Source organism: Drosophila willistoni (genome assembly GCF_018902025.1).
Source record: "Drosophila willistoni isolate 14030-0811.24 chromosome 2L unlocalized genomic scaffold, UCI_dwil_1.1 Seg139, whole genome shotgun sequence".
Taxonomy (NCBI): Eukaryota; Metazoa; Arthropoda; class Insecta; order Diptera; family Drosophilidae; genus Drosophila; species Drosophila willistoni.
The window spans coordinates 3,198,231-3,219,086 of NW_025814046.1; the positions used below are offsets into that span (position 1 = coordinate 3,198,231).

The 20,856-nt window shown below is 38.3% G+C and overlaps 1 protein-coding gene across 2 annotated transcripts; it reads right to left on the reverse strand.

Annotated features, from left to right (window-relative positions):
* Window positions 1-2,354: 2,354 nt before the first annotated feature.
* On the reverse strand, window positions 2,355-20,279 carry LOC6638152 (polycomb group protein Psc). 2 transcript variants are annotated; one of them, XM_023176865.2, is made up of 5 exons: window positions 19,944-20,279; window positions 16,605-17,428; window positions 11,698-11,788; window positions 6,584-6,787; window positions 2,355-6,448 (listed from the first exon to the last, which is right to left on the reverse strand). In XM_023176865.2, exons 2-5 carry the CDS (start codon window positions 17,386-17,388, stop codon window positions 2,662-2,664), a joined length of 4,866 nt encoding a protein of 1,621 aa, XP_023032633.1. In that variant the 5' UTR covers window positions 17,389-17,428; window positions 19,944-20,279; the 3' UTR covers window positions 2,355-2,661. The 2 variants fall into 2 exon arrangements, with proteins under 2 accessions (XP_023032633.1, XP_023032625.1); XM_023176857.2 differs by having other exon boundaries at window positions 16,605-17,431.
* Between the last annotated feature and the right edge of the window lie 577 nt (window positions 20,280-20,856).

Here is a 20,856-nt window from a genome sequence, read left to right on the forward strand (position 1 = left end):
AAAAATATTGTCTTTATCGTTAATTTAATGTCCATTAATTTTGAAGATTTAGTTTGAATATACATAAGTACAAATTTTAGTCTAACATAAGTTTTAGTTTTCAATTCGCCTATGAAACAAAAATTAAAAAAACGAAAAAAATGTCTTCCGCTAGATAATATTGCAAAAAAATTCAAAATCTCAAGACAATGGTTTAATTAGCTTCGAGAAATATCCGTTATTGATTTAAAAAATTTGAAACGTCTTTTTTAACTTATAACACGAATATTTTCGGAGAAATTTTGTAAGACAGTTATAAATACTTGATGAACAAATCCAACAAACCCCTCTGAAATATCAATATTTGGAATAATTTTAAACTGTTTTCATCCCTTCAAACACTCAACTAGTAAATCTTGATAGTGGTTGGAAAATTTTGATCAAATCTTACAATTAGTCTAACAAAATCCCCTTTCGAAGAATTTTGTAAACTGTAAAACTTAATTTTTTTAACGAACACTCCCCGAAAATATTTTTTAGATCCTTCTATGGTATGAGGGGACTTCCAAAATTAGTTGTTAGAAAATAGTCATAGCATCATCAATAAATTATTGAAAAACTGTTGGAAAATATATATTGCAAAAACTCAAAAATCGATTTATCTCACCCATCTTGTTAATAATATAATTTATTTTATTTTATTTCACTAAATCTCTTCGTATGCTAATTTAATATTTAAGCGGCATAAAATATTTTATTTTATGAATAATCAAATGACATGTACTTTTTTTTTCTTCACTTTTTTACCTCAATTTGTTGGCTAAAAAAGAAAATGGAGTCTTATTTAAGATTACTTTTTAATTACTTTACGAAGTAGAAAACTTTTCTGGAAAATGTTGTATTGTAATTTAAATTTGCTCGTTAAGGGAATTTCCATTTGTTCTCTCCCCATTAAAATTGGCAGACTTGAATTTTCCTCTTACCAAAGGGGTTAATTCCTATCTTACTCACTACCTGAGGGTAATTTTTGCATATATAATTATGGTTCCTTTCTCCTGGCATGTATTTCATGTGTGTGTGTGCGATGTGTGGATTGAGCTTGTGTGTGTGTGATTGTGTGGATTGAGCTTGTGTGTAGTACTTACCAAAAAAATGATTTATAAATGCTTATTTTAATGCGTTAAAAGCTGAGCGGAATTAAACTGGTTTTTCAGATGGTGCCCAGTCACTTTATTCAGATGCATATCTTTTACTTGGAGGAGAACCATGAGGTCGGTTTTGGTTGGTTGGGAGGGGGGGTGGATTATGTGCAGGTACAAGCTCAATGTGGTTGCTGGCAAAAGGGCTTAATTATTGTAATTGGAATTTTGCACTCCAACTCTCAATTTCATTCGTTATTCAGTCGAAAAGAAACACAAGTTTTTGTGGCATATAAATTTCGAGATGAATGCTAATTGTTTCGCTTGCCTAATGGCCCTTGGTTCATATAAATCTTTGGCCAAGACCATTTGCACCTATGTTATATATAAGCCACCCTTGAGTAACTGTACATCTATTGTTCGCTCTGTTCATATTTTTTTTCTTCTACCTTTTTTTTTCGTTTATCTATTTGGCCAAATTCATTTGGGAGTCATTCGTGAAAATTGGCAATTTTTTTCTTTTTTTTTGGAAATCGGAAACCAAACACACAGACAAAAAGTCCTTCAAAAATTTCCAATCCGTTTTTATGCCATTATCGTAGTTTGTTTTGTTTTCTTTTGTGTGTGTGTGTGTGCAGAAGGAGAATGTAAAGCAAAAACGAAGATGGGAAAAACCGTCAGTCCAATCGAGTTTTAGTTATCAGGCGAAAAGAAACCCAATATAATCTTTTATTTTCCTCCTTTGTCCCATCATCTCTCTCTTTTTCCTCTCCCTCAGTTTTCGGGCATTTTTCAAAGACATTTGACATTTTTTTTTTGTGGGAAAAGAAGGAAAATTGGCAGATTAGTAGCCAGATTGCAGACCCAACCAACCGACGACCTTTGACCTTGGACTTGGAATGTTTCTGAATGATAACAAAGAGTTGCAATTTTTCTTTTAAAATTTAGTTTTATTTGTTTTGCGTAAAAAAGATTATATATAAATCTAAATATTATATATGTATATGATATTTGTATATATACACTTAAAATGAAATATCAATAAATTATATTTTATTATCGATTCTGAATCGCTGTCTTTTTTTCTTGTGCATTTTTCTTTTTGTTTTGTTTTTTTGTATACATTTTGTTTGTTTTTATATATATACATGGTATACAGATCTAGATATATATATATATATTATATAATTGGTCTTCTTTTATATACAACTAAAAAAAACTTAAATTTGACTTTTCTTTAACGTTTTTTTACTTTCTTTTTTTTTTCTCAAAAACAAAAAACTCTCAACAGTAATTAGGAAGGAAGGTTTGGGTTGAAGCCCCATCCAAAGCCAAGGAGAAGAAGCAACAAAAAATCAAAGAAGAACGAAAAATGAAAAAAAAAACAAAGTCTTTAAATATTAATTAGACCTGTCCGTTTGTCTTTCCGCAGGACTGGCCCCTTCCTTGTGCTCGACGGCGTTATTAACGGCCTGCTCACACCTTTGCCCGGATACGGACTTAACTTCCGCTTGACTGGGGACCAACAAAATACAAGGGTTGCTCACTTGCTTTTGGCGGCAGCAGCAGCGGGCGGGGGTGGGGGTGTGGCTGTTGTGGAATGAGGAGTAGATGGACGATTGCCATTACTGGTGGCCGCCGTCTGTTGTCTCGGACTAGCGGCATTGCCCCCCTTGGCGCCCAGGGCCAAGGCAGGAGTGGCTGCTGCCGTTAGCTTTCCGGTGGGCAACGGTGAAGTCTTGGGACTAGCTGCAGCCGTTCCCGGATTGCTTAAACTGGGCAGGGTGACGGTCGGCAGCATGGGCATAACTGGCGGTTTGTAGTCGACATCGACATTTCCATTGCCGTTGCCATTCGCCCCGGCGGCTGTCTTTAGCTTCTGAAGATAGTCATTGAACACCTCGTTGCCGGCACGTTGCATCCGGGAGAGATGCTCCATGAAACAGGCCTGCTGATAGTTGTACATGGCAGGCAGTTGTCCGATTTGAGCGAAATTGAACAAGAGATTCGATTGATTGGCCGCTGCCACTTGGGCGGCTTGGGCACGTATTAGATTCTCTTTGAGGAAGTTACTCAAATCCAGTTGGCCAGCAGCTGCAGCACTCGAGGCAATGCTCAAGGGTGCTAGACCAGGATGTGGCATCAATTTGTTCTGACTCGGCGGCGTCGATGTGGAATTCTTGGCCGTCTTTTTCAGTGTAGGCGATTGTTTTTGACCTGGTGGACTCATCTTTTGACCCGAGGCAGCAGCATTTGGTGTATTGGGTGACTTTTTGCTAGGTTGGACTTTGCTTTTATTCACATTGTTGTTGTTGTTGTTGTTGCTGTTATTATTGTTATTGACAGCGGCGGAGACATTGTGTGCCTGTTGCTGCTGCTGTTGATTGGTTTGGGGTGAATATTTGGGTGCCAATTCGGGCAAAGCATTCTGACGTGGCAGTATGGGACGAAACTTTTTGGCTGCTGGATCACCATTGGATGTGGAGGAGGAGGAGGAGGATGAGCCACCTGCCGACTTTGGTGATTTATTTTCACTGGCTGTAGGTGAATGATTGGCACTACGCTTCTCTGGACTCGGTGTCTTCTTATCACCCCCTTGAGTGGGCGTAAGCACTGGCTTCATGGGAGTAGCCTTCACATTGGTGGGTGAAGTTTTTGGCGGTGTTATCACTCTTGGTGGATTGGCGGCGGCGACAGGTGGAAGTTGTGGCGGTGTCAAACGCGACATTAAATGCTGCGGCGATGGTATAGTCTTGGATGGTGGAGCTGGCGGCAATTTCATCACCGATGGAGCGGGGGCAGATGATGTAACTCCTGTTGAGGCCGTTGAAATTGGTGGAGCCGGTGGCGAGAGACGCTTCTGTGACTCCGCATTGGGCGTCTGATCGGGCAATTTGACAATCTCTATGTAATTATTCACCGGACTCTTGTGCTTGGGATGAGCACCATTGCTGGCCGACGATGAATCTCCATTATCCCGCGATATGGTTATCGAAAGCGATGAGGGAATATTAATGTTGCACGAATTGAGCAACGACTTGACCTTGACCTGTTGCTTCTCGGGTGCATCTTCATTTGGGCTGGCACTGCGCTGATTAAAGGAAGCCCCCGCCGCCGCCGCTGGTGGCGTATTACTCTTGGCCGGATTTGTATTCTGATCCGCTTTGGTTGGTGGTGAGGGGAAAAGTCCTGCCGATAATCCCCCACCATTGCCTGCTGCTGCTCCGGAACTGCTGCCCAAAATATTTTGCAAATAATTGCTAGCCTGAGTCGAAGGTTTTGGTGTATACTTGTACGTGGGCATGGTGGGTATATTATAGTTGGGCACATATTGTGGTGAACTTGGTGAGTAAATTGGTGAATTTGGTGTATACATGGGTGTCCGACAGCCGGGTGGTGCCTCTTTGCCTTTGGATTTGCTAGCATTAAACAAAGCCAAATTCAAATAGTTATTCGACTTGGAATTCAATCCCGCAGCACCAGCAGCAGCAGAGGAGGACGATGAGGTGGAGGATGAAGTTGAGCCTTGATTATTGTTATGATTATTAGTTGGCTTAGCAATTCCACCATTGGTCACATGACGTCCTGGAGCTGGTGGTGGACCCATTTTCGCATCCGTTTTGGGTCCATACACATGTGGCTTATTATTGGCATGAGAGGAGTTGTTAATGGATTTGATTTCAGTGCCAGCATCTTTAAGCAAACGATTGACATCGTTGGGTATATTGGCAAAAGGATTGGGTCGCGCTGCCTTGGGCAAGATGGGCTGATACCGCTTGGCTATCGGTGTACGATTGCCAGGAGCTGCCATTTGCATGCCCTGAAACAGTGGTGAAGATGGCACCGGAAATTGTCCGGATGACTGTTGCTGGAGTTGCTGTTGTTGCTGCTGCTGCTGCTGCTGTTGTTGCTTGCGTGGCGCAATCATTGGTGGTTTCATTGGAGGCGGCATCAGTGGCTTATCATCACTCTTTGCAGCTGGACTTCCCGGCAAACGTATCTTGAAATCTTCACGTGGCAAGGGGGGTGATAACTTTGGTTTCTTGGTTATTGCTTTCACCGGCTCTTTGCTCTTACGTTTGGATGAGGCAATCGATTTGGGTGGCATTGAACTTGGTGGCTTCATTAGCAAACTATCATCAACATTGGTCTTCATGAGTTTACTTGGTGTTGATGCCAACATCTTTTCGGGTGATTCCACCTTCACTTTGATGGGCGTTAGAGCGAATGATTTCAGGAATGCTGATTTGGGATCCTCTGATAATCCTCCACTGGTTATGCGTGGACTCAAAGTGCTTACACCGTTGGGACTTAAAATTCTCTCAGTTCTTATGGTCAGCGGGGGCACAGTCAATGGACTGGGACTCTTACGCTTACGTTCACCATTCGAAGAACTGCTGGAACTTGGTGAAGTCTTGGGACTGCCATCCTTGTCCTTCTTGCTCTTGGAACGTGATTCCTTTTCCGGTTTGAGAGGCTTAACTATTTCCTTACGTTCAGGATCGTTCATATTTATAATAGTCACACTATTCTGTTTAGACAAATCAATTTTCAGTTTAATATTCGGCTCATCTTTGGGTGAACTGGGTGGTTGTGGTGCAGCTGGTGAGGATGGTGCGGCGGTAGTTGCTGTTGGTGGTTGATTATGATGATGATGACTGCTCTTTGAAGACATCTTTGAGGCGGATGAGGCAATGGATAGGGGTGAGTAGTGTGTACGATTGATGACCAGCTTAAGCGGTTCGGTGGGCGAGGCCAATTGCTTGGTGGCAATGCGAAATTCTTCCTGTTTCTCTTGCTTAATACGTGGGGCGTGTGATGGACTGACAGTTGGGGTGGTTACCACAGCGGCATTAGGCACATGCTCTTTCTGTGTGGGTGGTGTTGGTGAAGAAGCAGGAGGATGGGAGGGTGGAGAAGGCGACGGCGCTTTAATTACTACGGCTGGTGGCGAAATCTCTCGTTTTTCTAGCTTTAATGGCAATATGCGACGTGGCGTCGTTGCTCCTGGCGCTGAAATTATTGATGTTGATGTTGGTGGTGGTGGCAACGCGGGTTGTTGTTGCGTCTCATATACCCGGAAATAGAAACGCATGGGTGCATCCCTTTTCCATGTATAGATATAGGCAATATCCATAAGAGTATAGTAATCCAATAGCACAATGGTCTTCACCTTATACATAATGTCTATACTAAAGCGTTGTGCATCAATTTCAAATTTATCGTACACAAATTTCTTCATATGACTCACACGGCACATGGCCGGACATTGCAAATATCTAGGACGTAATGTATCACCGAATTCCAATTCAGATTCAGCATTCAATTCGCTATAAAGAAAAATAAGAGGGAAAACAAAGGGAATAGTCGGATTAGTTACGGACAACTTAAAGACTTTGTCTCTCTCTTTCTCTCTGTCTCTCTCCATTTAAGAAGATATAATCAGTCATCCGTTTTCAACTTACCCTAATTCCGCGTATTCCAAGGATAGTGACATATCATCCGAGGGACTGAATATCAAATGCTCAGTATCATCGCCCCGCTGTTCGGGCGTGGCTAAGGCTGCCTCCTCAGGACGATCCTTGTAGAAGGCTCTTTTGCGCATCAGTTCGCGTTCATAAAGACCCGGCACTAGTTTATATACAATTGCCTGAAGCGTGGTGTCCGATCTGCAAGTAGGTAAGATTAAAAGAAAGGACATAATCAGTGAAATGGAAAAAACAACAAAGAAAAAAAAAACAGTACATGAAAATAAACACACAAAAGCGTAGACATAGAGAGAAAACTGAGAAGCGGGAAAAGTCACAGAGACAGCAGACTTTTACTTGGCGCGGAAATGAACGCAGGGCAATCATCATCTTCATCTTCATCATCGTCATCCTTCTTGTCCTATGTACAAAGAAGTCTTTCACAACAAACGGATACACACGAAAAATTAAGGGACGAAGGCAAGCAAGCAGAGTGTGTACAAATTAGACGGCAGATGCAATTTTTCTATTGCTTCAATGGCACGCAACACAAAAAACGAGAAAGAGAAAGGTAGAGGGAGAGGGAGAGGAAGAGAAAAAGTACAAGAATAAGCAAAAAGGAAGGGCATATAACGCTTCAACAGGCGTCGTCCAAGGAAACTATTGCGTGGCATGCGCTACTGGGTATGACGACGACGACGATGGATGGTGTTGGGTGATGTGGTCGGCTGCTTATGCCAGTGCCACTCCGTCGATAGTGGTAGTGGTCTTGATGGTGGTGGCGCACAGAAGGAACCCGGCATTAAGTCGGCGCTCACTTAAATCATACCCAAAAGAAAGACCCAAGACCAACCGTCAAGGTTGTAAAAAGAGAAAAAAAACCATTGAATAGGAGAGTGCAATAGAGAGAGGAGAAGGGAGAGGACTATATCATTTACATTGGCGCAAGGCATAGGAATTTATAGAAAAACAAAAAAAAACTCTACCTAGGTAGAATACCTTTATGTCTTTTGTTTTGTCTACCCAATTTCATGCATACATATGTGTGACGGGGTGGGGGGTTCAGGGTTAACACACACGCACACACACGCACAGTTGATTCTGTGATAAGCCGCGCACAAATACTAAAAATAATCCTGATCTGTGTTAATGATTAAATTGCGTATAAATAATATAGGGGAGAAAGAAAAAGGGAAAGTTTATGGTAAAGGGGGGGGAAAAGGAAAAGTTTATCGTCAAATTCCAATCAATTGGTTAACATGGTTAACACCGTAGAATATACTTATCACGTTGGGGTTAAGAGAATGTTGTTATGACATTTTTGATATATTATCTTAGCATGAAACAGCAGAAAAATGTATTACAAAAGTGCAAGAAATTTTACAGGATCTTTCTGCTTCTTAATCGACACTAATTAACCAAAGATTCAACTATGATTAAAAGATCTTCCTGGAGCTTCAGCCTAACCTAACTTCATTTTCATCAGAAGATCTTTTTGGTTTCTCGACCTAACCCAACTTTGTCCCAACTTAACCTAGTTTTGCTTGAAACTTACCTAACTTCATTTTTTTGAAAAGATCTTTCTCGAGCGTCAACCTTACCTAGTCAAACTGCCTTTAAGAATCTTTCTGGTGTCTCAACCTAACGTAAATTTCTTCAAAAGATCTTTTTTAGCGTTAAATAGAGAAACTTTTTGGTGTGCTGACATTCTTCATTGAGTCTTAATTGAATCTAACTTTTTTCGGAATAAACTGTAATTGCGAGTATTCTTGTTTCTCAACTTCACCCAAATTTCTTTAAATTAAACCATGATTTTCAACCTAACCTAACTTTCTAAGTTTTAACCTGACCCATCTGCTGTTAATTAAACAATGATTAGGAGATCTTTCTGGTGTATCAACATAATATACATAGGTATATGATTACCCAACGATTACATTTCAACCTAAACCAACTTGCTGCTAATTAAACCCTGATTAGAGGATTTTCTTGCATCTCAACCTAACCTAACTCTCTTTAGATTAGAGTAATCCCACTAAAAATTTTAATTTGAAAATAATTCTCAAAATTTTGTCAGACTTTTATGGTCTCTCACACGGTAAGTAAGTTGCCAAACTTCAAACAAATGACTTCAACTACGGCGAGCAGAAGTTCTTTTGCAAAGACACTTTACCAACTCGTAACATGGTTTAGCTTTTTCCTACAATTTTTTGGTTGCTATTTCTTTGGAGAACTTTTGCGTCTCTTTGTCTCATCGTTTTTATCGTTCTTCTTGTTCGTTTCCTTTTTTTTTTTTTTTGATGTTGTTGCTGTTGTTGTCAAGTTTGTTTCATCTGCGGAAATTGACGACCGTAGCACGTACCAAAAGGCACAAGCGTGTGTCTACCTCTCTCTCTCTCTCTCTCTCTTGCTTAACCACCCGCGTGCCTAGTGCTTCTTCTTGTTCCTGGTCCCTATTCTATCCTATCCTTGGTCGTAGCACTTTTCAGCTGTCCATTGGACTTCGTCCTCATCATCGTCGTCGTCGTCGTCGTCTTCATCGTCGTCTTCGTTGTCATTTGCCGTCGGCAACAATGAGAGCCTGAGCTACTGCTCTGCTGGAAGACCCGCCCGTTAATTATCTTGCCGTTTTTCGATTTGTTTTCTTGGAAATGTGTGCAACTTCGTTTTTGCCTGCCTCCAATTCCCTGTCCTATGCTGTTGCCTGTGTCTTCTGTTTTGCTGTCTTTGTTTCCTGCAGTTGTTTATCAGTTGATTTGGTGCCTTTTGTATTCTTCTTGGAGAGCCAAAGCCCAGCACCACTTGGGTTGGGCCATAAAAACATGGCCGAAATAAATGTAAGAATATATATGTTTGTATAATTTCTGTTTTATTTCAAGCTTCTTTCTACCTTGTATTTACCTTTTTTTGGCAAAGCTAAATAAAACGAAAAAAAACAGGCTTTTCTTTTGTTTTCCTTCCGTCCCGTTTCATTTTTCTTCTTTTTTATTTTTGGTTTTTTGTTTTGTGGGTTAAACAATAAACTTTTGCAATAAATTTAATTGGAGACTTGAGACTGGTTTTCTCTTTTTGGGGCCGGGGGGGATGAGCTAGCTACTAAAAATTCATGGCAAAGGCAAAAACTTCAGTTCAGTTCAGTTTGTAGCCAGCTCTGCCAGCGGCTCTACCACGTACAAAAGACACTTGTTTGTAGTTTACTGCCATCAAAGCCGGATTCAGATTCAGACCCAGACCTAGAGCCAAAAAACCACTTCACACCATTTGGCCAGAGCAAAAGGTTCATCCATTCATTTATATACACCATACACCTGACTACACTACCCTATCTTTTGCCCCATCGTCCCTCTCCCCCTCCCCCTCATCAAACACACTCGCGACCTCAGTTAGTTCTCATGCCACCCCGACGTCCCTCTTCCTCTCATCCCTTAGAATTTGTATTCATTATCTTTTTGATTGTATGAGTTTTTCTCTCTCTCTCTCTCTCTGTGTGTGTTCAAGATTACAACCTACAACGACGACGACTACGACGATGACGATGACTAGAACGGAGCATCATCAACGGCATTTCCATCCGATTTGTCTATCGAAGCAACAAAAGTGGAATGGGGGCGGTCTATGGGTGTGGGTGTTATGCGGGGGAACCGTTGCCAGTTGCTTTTCTATACAGAATTCCTATTAAAGTTGTATAGCTTAAATGGAAACGTGTTTTTCATTACGCAGTACCCCGAAAACGTGACAGAGAGAACGAAGCACACACACACACACACATCTAACAGAAATTCTCCAAAAATAAAGTTAACCACACACCAAGACAAAGTTTTCTTTCGGTGATAGCAGAAAGTTCCCAAGCACTAACTAAGGTCTAGGTAAAGGTGTGTAAAACGGTATATAGATTTGAACCATCTTTTTTTGGAGGCGTGCAAAAGTTTTCCTTTTTGACCACAATCCAAACACACACACACACACAGATAGACTATCTCTCATGGAAAAGTTCTTTTGCGGTTCTTTGCATCTGCGAAAAGTTGATTCTCGTGAGATTCAAACAATAACCAATTTATCAAAGATTTTACTACATATATTGGTAAAGTTTGACAACAAGAATCACTTGCTTTCCATGTACCCACATTTAACTCTGATGAAAAGTCAAAAGTCAAAAATATCTAGGAAATGAGGGAATCAGAATTTCTAAATGCGGTTTTCTGGATGATTTTAGGATATTTTAAGCTTATCTGATTATTCTCAGAGCTATCTAAAATAGTTCTGAACAACCGTTATAAATTGTTTCGGTTCAATGCCGAGAAACCTTTTAAATTATTGGTGGTATAGTTATTTAAGTTGTTTGTACGCTAAGTTGAATTAGGTTAGAAAAACCGTTTCGTTCATTTCGGTTACAGCCATAAGAATATTTCGAAATTTTTTGTTTCTAATACTCTAAAATGATTTTGAGAGAAGTTAATTTGGCCCGTTTTAGGTTAAACTCTCTAGAGTCTGTAAAAATCCTCTTGTGCTTAAAATATTTCCCGAAGAACCGAAAATAAGATTCGTTTTGATACTTCTTACAAGAATTTCCTTTAATTTTTGACCAGAAAAGCTTTAAAAATATTACACACAAAATAAAAAATGTATTTTGTCCTTCAAAGTTATTGCGATTAAATATAAACGTTTTCGGTTAAACCGGACATCAAAAATTTGCTGCCTCATATAAACACTTTAAGAACATTTATAGGGTAAGAATAAAAATGTTATTAAACCTTTTTTAACCCTTATCTTTTAAGCTTTTTGCATAAGGAACCAATGTCCTGCAGAAAAATATAAATTATTTGCATAAAATCTTTATCTTTGGGGTTACCATTTCACGGGGCCCCTTCCCCGCCTTTAAGTGGCCACAAGACAAATATCTGAATATATCCTTGGAAAGGCAAACTCCTAATCGCACATGTCAATGGCAGGCAAGGAAATTGTGTGTGTGTGTGTATGTCCCTCTGTTTTCTCTCCCTCTCTCCATTTATCTATCTTTCTAACTGTTTGTCTTTATCATCAGAATATCTCCATTCATATCTGCCATCTGAAGGACATACACTTCTGATTCGACTTGGTAATGGTGTACTTACTTGATATTCGGTTTGGCATTGTTGATAACCATCTCACAGCGTGGACAATAGCGTTCCTTACGCAGGTGATTAATGAGGCAACTGTGACAGACTGAAAGGTAAAAGAGAAGAAAAAAACACAGAGGTAAGTTTCATTGTATATAAGAGTAGAGTACTTTAAAAGTTCGTCTGCCATATATACCCACATATATACACATATATATATGGAATTGATAGGCGAATTATAACAAAATAAATTGCACACTGATTTTTATTTTTTCTTTTTTTTTTACTCCAATTGAAATGATTCAAATTTATGTAAAACCTGCCACTCCGACGTGCATTCCCAAGAGCTCACAGACAGCCATCCAGCCAGCCAGTCAACCCTCGCCCAGCCATCCACCCACTCACGTAACACACCCACAGAACAAAAAAAAAAAAAAAAAGGAGGTGGTAAACCTTCATCGAAGTCGAAAAAAGGAAAAAAAGAAATCCAGCAGCCCCATAAAAAAAATTGTTTTGACTTTAATGTCAATGCCAGTATCTGTCTGTGTCCTGCACGCTACAACTGTCACCCATCCAGCAGCAGGAGAAGCAACAGCAACCAAGTGACGCAGCACAGCTGAAGCTGATGGGGAGGTGGAAGGTGGAGGGGGGAGAAAAGGTGGCAACGAACCAGAGCACAGACTTTCAGAGCCTGTTACGCTTGTCCGTCAGTTTGGTTTCTTTCTGTATTTTTTTGGGTGGAAAAGGAAGAAAGGCCAAGAGGACGCGGTCGTTTAACTATGACGCAGTTCAGATACTCTTTTTGAATCATTTTCATTAGATTTGGCAATATAAAAACTTATGAATTTCTTTTGAAAGTGCTGGAAAAACTTATCGCCCAAAACTGATAAACTTAAAGTTAGATTACAATTATTAAAGTGAGACATAAAAAGTGCCTTTGTTATCTTGCCAAGTGTCAATTAACTGCGCAATCGCTGAATGTTGCCTCTGATAATCAATTAAACTGTCATTTATAAAAAATAATATTGCAATTTGTTAAAGATTCGCAATTCTTACTTATAAAACACTAAAAAATTTAAATTTTAAAAAGATATTCCAGTTTAAAAATATCCAATTCTTAACAAAATGGCAGTATATAAAATGAAAACAATTTAAAACTTAAAAGTTTGTTTTTTCTACTAGATTTTTAACTATAAAACTAATATTTTTAGTTAAGAATTACTTGTTTGTATAAAAAGTGTGACATGTCAACTCTGATAGTGCATAACTTTAGCAACCCTATGCAATTATTAGTGAGGAATTTACTAAGAAGTGTTGCCACCGAGTAGTGAAAAGTTAAGTCGTCAAATTTTCTTAAAACTGCTTAAAACCTTTCTCAAAATTTTCAGAAACATTTTAAAACCTTTTCTCGAAACTTTTATAAACTTCTTAAAACCTTTCTCATAACATCTTAGAACATCTTTAAACCTTTTAAAAAACATCTTAGAACATCTTTAAACCTTTTAAAAAACTTTTTAGCATATCTTTAAACCTTTCTCAAAACTTTTTCAAATTTTCCCAATTTTTCTTATTTTGTAATAATTATTAATATTCAGTACCATGCGAACTCAATTTAATACATTATTAAGAGGAAGCATTAAGAATTCATAAAAAATATTAGTACCAAATATCAACTCATTCGGTCAATTAGGACTTGAAAAACTGGTTTCGAAAAGAAGGCGTTTCAAATTTTTTTGTTTCTCCTGCATTATAAGGACTGAAAAAAGTCTAAGACTTTTATAAACAATGTATACTTTGGAAAATCATTTAAGAAACTTATTCTGGACGATAAAAACTATTTAAAAAGGCAACAACATTGGGATTTCTTTAGTTTTTGTAGCCTCAAATAATTTTTGAAACTTATTACACACTTTTTATGCAATACGATGAGCAAATCTAAGTTAAAGGATAGAAAGTACATACAACATTCGTGTACTACATCGAGAAAAATAGTTGTAGTGTTGTGTTTGAAGTCCAATTGTAAGTCTTAAACATAGATCATTGAAAATATGAAGCAAAATGTGCTGTCTCACAACTCCCAAATTTTTGGCGACATTGTCTTACAACTCTTAACTTGGCAAAATATTGCTTCTTATGACTTATAACTTATTGTAAGTTAAATTTTAGTTAAGTCTACTTTACTTATTACTTCTCTTTTATCTCTTTAAAACTCTAGCTTAGTCATCAACACCCTTTTGAGAAGTGTATAAAACCAAAGCCGAGTCGGCTATAGTAGTAAATGTTGTTTGGGGTGCAAAAGGCGAAACAAAAAAAAAAGAAATAAAAGCAGCAGCAAAATTTGTTGTCCGCCGTCAAATGGCCTCGAGTGCGCTCAGCAGCTACAAAATTACAGCACAGTGTGTCCGAAACTCTGGGTTATAGAGCAGCACAGCACAGCACACTGAGCTTGAAGCTTGAAGCAGAGGGCAATGGACAACGGGCAGCTGTTGCTGCCAACTACTAAATGACAGCAAAGACAGCAACCTAGAGCCCCATACACTACGTACGGTATGTTCATACATATATACATTTCGGTTTCAGGTTCAGTTTGACAGTTAGATGGCACTCCCGGGTGCTCTTTTCTCTCATGTCTGGACCAACAGATTTAAATTAACCAAATCCAAAAGTATATCTATTGCCCATTATCAACACGTTGGTTTGCCATTTTGGCCAATTCCATTTCCATTTTGGAATGGAAAGGGAGCAGCACAAATGGGCGTCGCGTACATTATTAATGGACAAATTGCAATGACTTTTGATGGCACCAAAAGGACCATCCTCCTTTTCGCTCTATGCTCTGTGATAAAGGTTGGACAGTCTGTAATTTTGATTGACTTTTAGGGGAAATTGAATGTAGAGATGATTGCAAAAATTGTAATGCTAGAAAACTTTGTCTAATAACCCCAAAAGTATGCCATGTGATTTATTCAAAAAACTAGAAAGACTGAAAGATCATTATGAGATCATCATTGGAGGCTAAGTACTTGCACCCTTGGCCACCCTTTTCCATATCGACTGGCTGGCTGGCTTTCTCACATATTAAGAAAGAAAATGCACATTAATGTGCCCACAAACTTATCGTCAGGCAACATCTGCGTGTCGTCTGTGAATCTGACTCACCCTGCCCGCCGCTCCGCAAGAGTTCTCTCCCCCTCTCGCTCTCTCCCTCTCTCTCTTTTCGTCGCCGCCCTGATTCAGCCAAAGGCGCAGTGTACATAACTCATCGACCCGACGCAATTTTCGCAGAGAGCAAAAGCAGGCTAGACAGGCCTAGCTGGATAGACGATAGGCGGCAGCGGCAGGGGCAGGGGCAGAGGCAGCGGTGGCAGCCAGAGATAAACACAACAGGCCGTGGCAGTGGCAGAGTGGCAGTAGAGAGTGTGTTGTGGCACGAAGCAATACCAGAAAGTTGCCAAGTTGGCATTCTAATTAGGGCAAGCAGCAGTAATAGATGGGAACTAAATACATCCATTGCAAGATAGAGATAGAGCTACAAAGAGAGCAAGAGAGATATGGCCGCCAACTAGCCATTCAGCCACTAACAAATTACAACTGATCTAATGGATAGAGGCAAAGAGTCTTGATATTATCGGTATGGACTCGTTGTTATCCTCACGATTTTTCAAAAAGAAACTATAGCATCAAATGAAATAGTGTATCAACTGTGATTTGATTTATTTGCTTAAAAACCAAATATTCTAAGAGTAAGTTCTCGAAAGGAGTTTAAAATAGCAGCATTTGGCTGCTTGATTTGTTTTCTGTAAATAATGCGAAATTTCCATTAAGTGAGGAAAGTTGATAGTTAAAACTTTAATGTTTAAGCTGTTGCTTTAATGGGAGTTTTACAATAGAAATTAGTGACTCTTTTGGGATTTCGACTTTAATGAAAACTTAAAATTAATCAAAATTCTCCGTCAAAAATCCGTCTAAATATCAAAGTTTACCTTAAAATCCTCTTTTTAGTCTTTCCAACGTGTAAATTTACCTAAAAATCCTCTCTTTAGTAACCTTACACTTACTCTTAAATATCTCTGGTTTATGGTTCTAGTTAAATATCTCTGGGTGTTTTTCAATTCACCTTTTGTGTATAGAAAACCTGTTAATATGTTGTTTCTATTGAAATATTCCCTTTAAATTTCCAGGCCCTACGTTCTGTAATACTAACAAAAGAACAGACATTATGGTTGATGTATTACGACCTATTAGAAAAACCCGATGGGTAATAGGCATATTGGAAAGTTCAAAACACTTTTTTAAAGTGCAATCTTCCAAAGTTGAACTATTTTTTGGAATATTAAACGTATTTTCAGTTTAACTTTTAAAATTTTAAAATATCTAAACATGATGAAATGATAAAAATAAGCTAGAGACCTCCGCTTTGATCTATCAAAAGATTTCTTACAAAATTCTACATTATAGATGAAAGTTAATAGTTTTTTTGAAAAACTATTCTCTAAAAGTTCACATATTTTTTGTACTCATAAGTTTTCGTACTCGAAAACGTTTTTATCTAAAATCAAACCTTATTTTAATGGAAGTTCCGCTTTAAAGTTAAAGACTTATATCGTATCTTTTACATTTTTTCACTTTTCCTTTTAGAAATTTGAAATATCTAACTACAAACGTTATCGCAAACTGAACTTTTTAAAGAACTATCCTTTAAAAGTTGAATCGTCTGCTTGAATTTTCCATGTTGACATACGTTTACTTAGTTTTCGCACTGGAAAACCTTTCTATGTAAAAGCAAACTTTGTTTCCTTTTAAAAGGAAGATGAAAAACTTTTCTTTGAAATGTTTGATAAAGCTGCTGCAATCTTTCAATATATCAAATGTGTTTTTAATGCTGAAAAATGCTACAAAAAGCCAAAAAAAAAAGTACTTACATGAGTGGAGGCATTCCACAATTGTTGTGGCATTGATCAGATAGCCCTGACACAAGTGACAGATTATGTGAGGATTAACCGCTGTTAATAGTACAGGGTGCGGTGAGCCTGTGGTTGTTGTTGCTGTTGTGGTTGTTGCTGCTGCTGCTGTAGAGGAAGTCTCTTCTGAATCTGCCTCTGTCTCTGGTTCTGTATGATTGACAGAAGATGCCTCCTCATCAGCTGAGGCGCCACCATCAGAGATGGCTGATGAAGATGATGATGAAGATGACGACGAGGATGATGATGAAGAGGAAGAGGAAGATGTTGTTGTTGTTGTTGTTTCATCAGCGGCAACATTAGCATTAGCAATTGTTGTTGCTGATGGCGTTGCCGGAGGTGTTGATTCCTTTTTTATGAGATTCACTCTGGCGTTTACAACAGATTTAGTTGTTGTTGTTGTATTTTCACTTTTTATTGCAATTTCATCAACACTTGGCGGCGTCTTCATCGTGGCGGTGTTTGTTGTTTGTGTTGTTATTTTATCTGCTTTGCGAGACAAAGAGAGCTTTTTGCTATTACTATTTGCATTGCTGCTGACAATGCTTTTGGCCGCTTTTGAGTTGGCATTTGTAGTTGCTGTTGCTGTTGTTGTTGCTGTTGTTGTTGCTGTTGTTGCTGCTGTTGCTTTCGCCAACGTTGACAACTGCGTCACTGCTGGCTTTTGTTGTGTATGCGCCATTGTTGTTGTTGTTGTTGTTGTTGCTGTTGATGTTGCTGCTGCTTTCGAGTCTGGCGTCATCATAATAAAATAATACTCGTTGCTAAAACTTCGGCTTTGTTTTCTGCTGCATCAAAAAATATATGGAAAAAATGGGGAAAAACAGAACAAACATTTTAATATAAAATACAAGAGAGAAATTGTATATGTATTTAAATTTATAAATCATTGAAACAAACTACTAAAATGGAATATGAAATAAAATTTGTAATCGTCTGTTGGCAAAACCTTTTGTTTATTAACTACATATTTTCACAGCTGGAAAAAAATGTTAACAAAAACAACAACTGATATCTCTCCCCCCTGCAAAGGCATTGTAATACCTTCTCTAATTGCCTCTAATCTATTTACAGTGTTGACTAATACTTCATATTACAGCAAATACTAGAGTTCTCTTTGAGATCTCTTTGAGATCAAGTTACACTAATGTAAAAAGAGAAATAAGGGTGCCTAAGCGAATGTTTTTTGCGACTAATGCAAGAAAATTGCAATATGTTGTCTATTTTAAAGGTTTTGTTTAAAAATTGTTAACTAAAATGTTTGTCTATACTTAAAAATATTAATTTAAAATGTAAAATTGAATGAGAGGACCTAAAATGTTTGTCTGTACTAAAAAATATTAGTTTAAAATATAAAATTTAACGTCAGGACCTCAAGTTACTGTCTCATAACTTCCCAAACTATTCAATTTGATCTTTTACTTTAAAAATTATGGAAAAACTTTTGTATTCTTCACTCCTTAAAAATTTAAACTATTTCAAAGGAAACTTGTTATCTTTTTAAGCATTTATATTTAAAGTCAACTTTAAAGTATTCATATTTTCTTACAACAACGACTAGAACATTAGGAATCATCTTTGAAGATGTCTTTATGTGTTTTAGATGCTAAACGTTTGGGTAAAACCATTGTAAAGGGAGGGGGGAGACTAACACGGGAATGTTGATAAGAACGTGCTCTGAATCCTTATTCAGGAAGTCGTTCTCCTTCCTTGCCCATGGGTTTAATAAATATCATTGAAATTTCAACAAACATCAACAAATTTACATATTTGTGGTCTTCAATGAAGTTATGCCAATTGCCTTTAATGGAATTTTCATCATTTTTTATACAATTATATTGAAAGAGTCAACTTTTAACACTATCAATGGTTTTGTTTTTACTCAACCCTGATTGGAAAAAAGGAACAATGTGCATTATATATATACATATATGTTCATATGTCTGCACATATTTTGTAATCTATTATATGCACAATCAGTCGATAGATGCGGGACACAACACATGATGGTTATGATGAAAGGGGAGTGGAGTGGGATTGGTGTCAATAATGGGATATTTGCGGTGCATAGTTGCCTAGGGAATGCGCTTATGGGCTCTCCCTCTCCCCCTCTCTCTCTCTCTCTCTCTATATCTATCTCTTACCAATATTGAAATACACAGCACTCCGGGGAGCATTGAGAGAAGCTTAAAAGGGGTATACCTTTGCTTGGTTAAGTGGCGAGGTGAGGTATATGGTTTATAGGGGTAAAAGAACGCTAGATAAATTACAAATGGAATATATCTGTATATGCACACACATACATACATATAATTTTCAAACAATTTCAAGTTGTTTTTGCATCAACGCGTTGAAAAAAAGTTTTCACCCAAAAACTTTTCAGCCAACATACAGAAACACAACGAGAATTCCATTAGAGAAATATGAATGAATATGACAAGTATAAAGCGAGAGAGAGGAAAAACAAGAATAAAGGACCTTCCCTGCCTGGTCTTTAAATTCATTTTACATAAAATTTAAGTGCTGGCAAAAAGCGAACAAAGTTTCCCTCAACCCTTTCCCATCAAAAACAGAGCCCAGAGTGAGTCGGAGTCAGAGTCGTTTCGAGTGAGGGCTAAGGGGAGGGGGGACAGGGACATGGAACAGGGAACAGAAACGAATGAGTCCTAGCGCGCGCAAAATAAAAAGTAAAAAAAAAACTGTGTGAGTGCCAACATGAAAAGGATAATAAAAACGCAGCGGAATTTGGTTCTCCCTCTCTTTCCCTTTTTTTTTTGTTGATTCTTGTGTGTGAGAGTGTGTAAGTGGGCATGGGGGATGGGGAAGAAGTAAAAAAGGTACGGTTATGCTGGAAAGAGCAAAATTCGGGGAATGCACAGAGACCGAAGCAGAGACTGTGAGACCCGAGGCTGAGCCAGCAGCAACGGTTTTATCTCCTGTTTCACACACACACACACACACACACACGCACACAGCGGCTTTCATTCAGTAAAGTCCATGTGTGTGTGTGTGTGTGTGTGTGTGTGTGTGTGTGTTGGTGTGCGTGAGTGAGCGAAGCAGGCAACAAAATAAAAAGAAAAAAAATCTTTGTGGCTTGGGGAGGGCTTTGTGCCCAATCGAAATTTGAAGCGCGTGGCAAAGGCACAATAAGTAAGGGAAAAATGAGTGTAGGAGGGGGTAGAGGGAAAAGAGAGAGAGAGTTTATGTGAGTTTTTTGTTTTTTTGTTTTTGGGTAGTTTTTGGAGCAACAGCTGTGAATGACAGCATCTCAGAGCCGGCATTAAGTTTATTCCTTCTTACCTTTTGTTGTCTTAGTTGTAGTCTTCGTCTTCGTTGTTGTTGTTGTTAATTTTGAAATTTATTCTATATGCTAATCCAGCCAATTATTCGGCTTTGCTATGCTGCTTATGTGATGATGATAATCCAAATTGCTGGCCAAATTACAGCCAACAAGTAATCCAAGTATAATGATCATTATCATATAATATACCACCGATATAAGATATATCGAGAGCACTACAACACACTTTCACAATTCTCCGAACAACTCTCTTTTGCAGCTTTAATATGAAGAAAAAAAATAACAATTTTCAACACAATTTTCTTCAAGCTAGCTTCTTTTTTTCTGCTTCTTCTTTTCTTTCTTTTACTTTTTCTCTTTGATTACTTTTTTTTTTTTTTGCTTTCTTCAGCTGTTTGCTTGACGTTTCATTTCTTCTTCTTCACGTTACCACACTCCACTTTATTTCCCAACTCTCTTACACATACATATACACGTATTATATACACACACACAGATAAACTCAACTGCTGCGCTCTCGCTCCGTTGCGGCTGGCACTTTTTGGTTATTTTCTTTTACTTCAACCTTTATTGTGTATTATGCTTTACACTTTATATTCTGCTGCTGCGCTTGTACATAAGGCAAGCTGCTGCCGCTGTGGTTGTTGCTGTTGCTGCTGCTGATGCCTCTGCTTGCTGCCGCTGCTTATGTACGTTTCGTTGCTGCGGCATTTGTCACACGAGACCGAGACACAAAGGAAATTTCTAGTTTGCTTTTTTTTAAACACTTAGTTTAATTAGTTTTAGATTTTTAATAAATTTATATTTTTATTGCATTTATTTATTAGTTAACTTTTGTTTGTAATTGTGTTTTTGTTGTGTTTACTCAATGTGTAAATTAACCGTAATCCGTTAGAACGTGCGCTCACACAA

What these genes read in the sequence shown, in the direction of transcription:
- LOC6638152 (XM_023176865.2), bottom strand. Translation starts at nt 17,388, where the DNA reads ATGATGACGCCAGACTCGAAAGCAGCAGCAACATCAACAGCAACAACA. An exon ending in AATGCCAAACCGAATATCAA is followed by an intron (nt 6,788 to 11,697) that starts GTAAGTACACCA and finishes ACCTACTTGCAG; the next exon opens with ATCGGACACCACGCTTCAGG. An exon ending in TTGGAATACGCGGAATTAGG is followed by an intron (nt 6,449 to 6,583) that starts GTAAGTTGAAAA and finishes TTTTCTTTATAG; the next exon opens with CGAATTGAATGCTGAATCTG.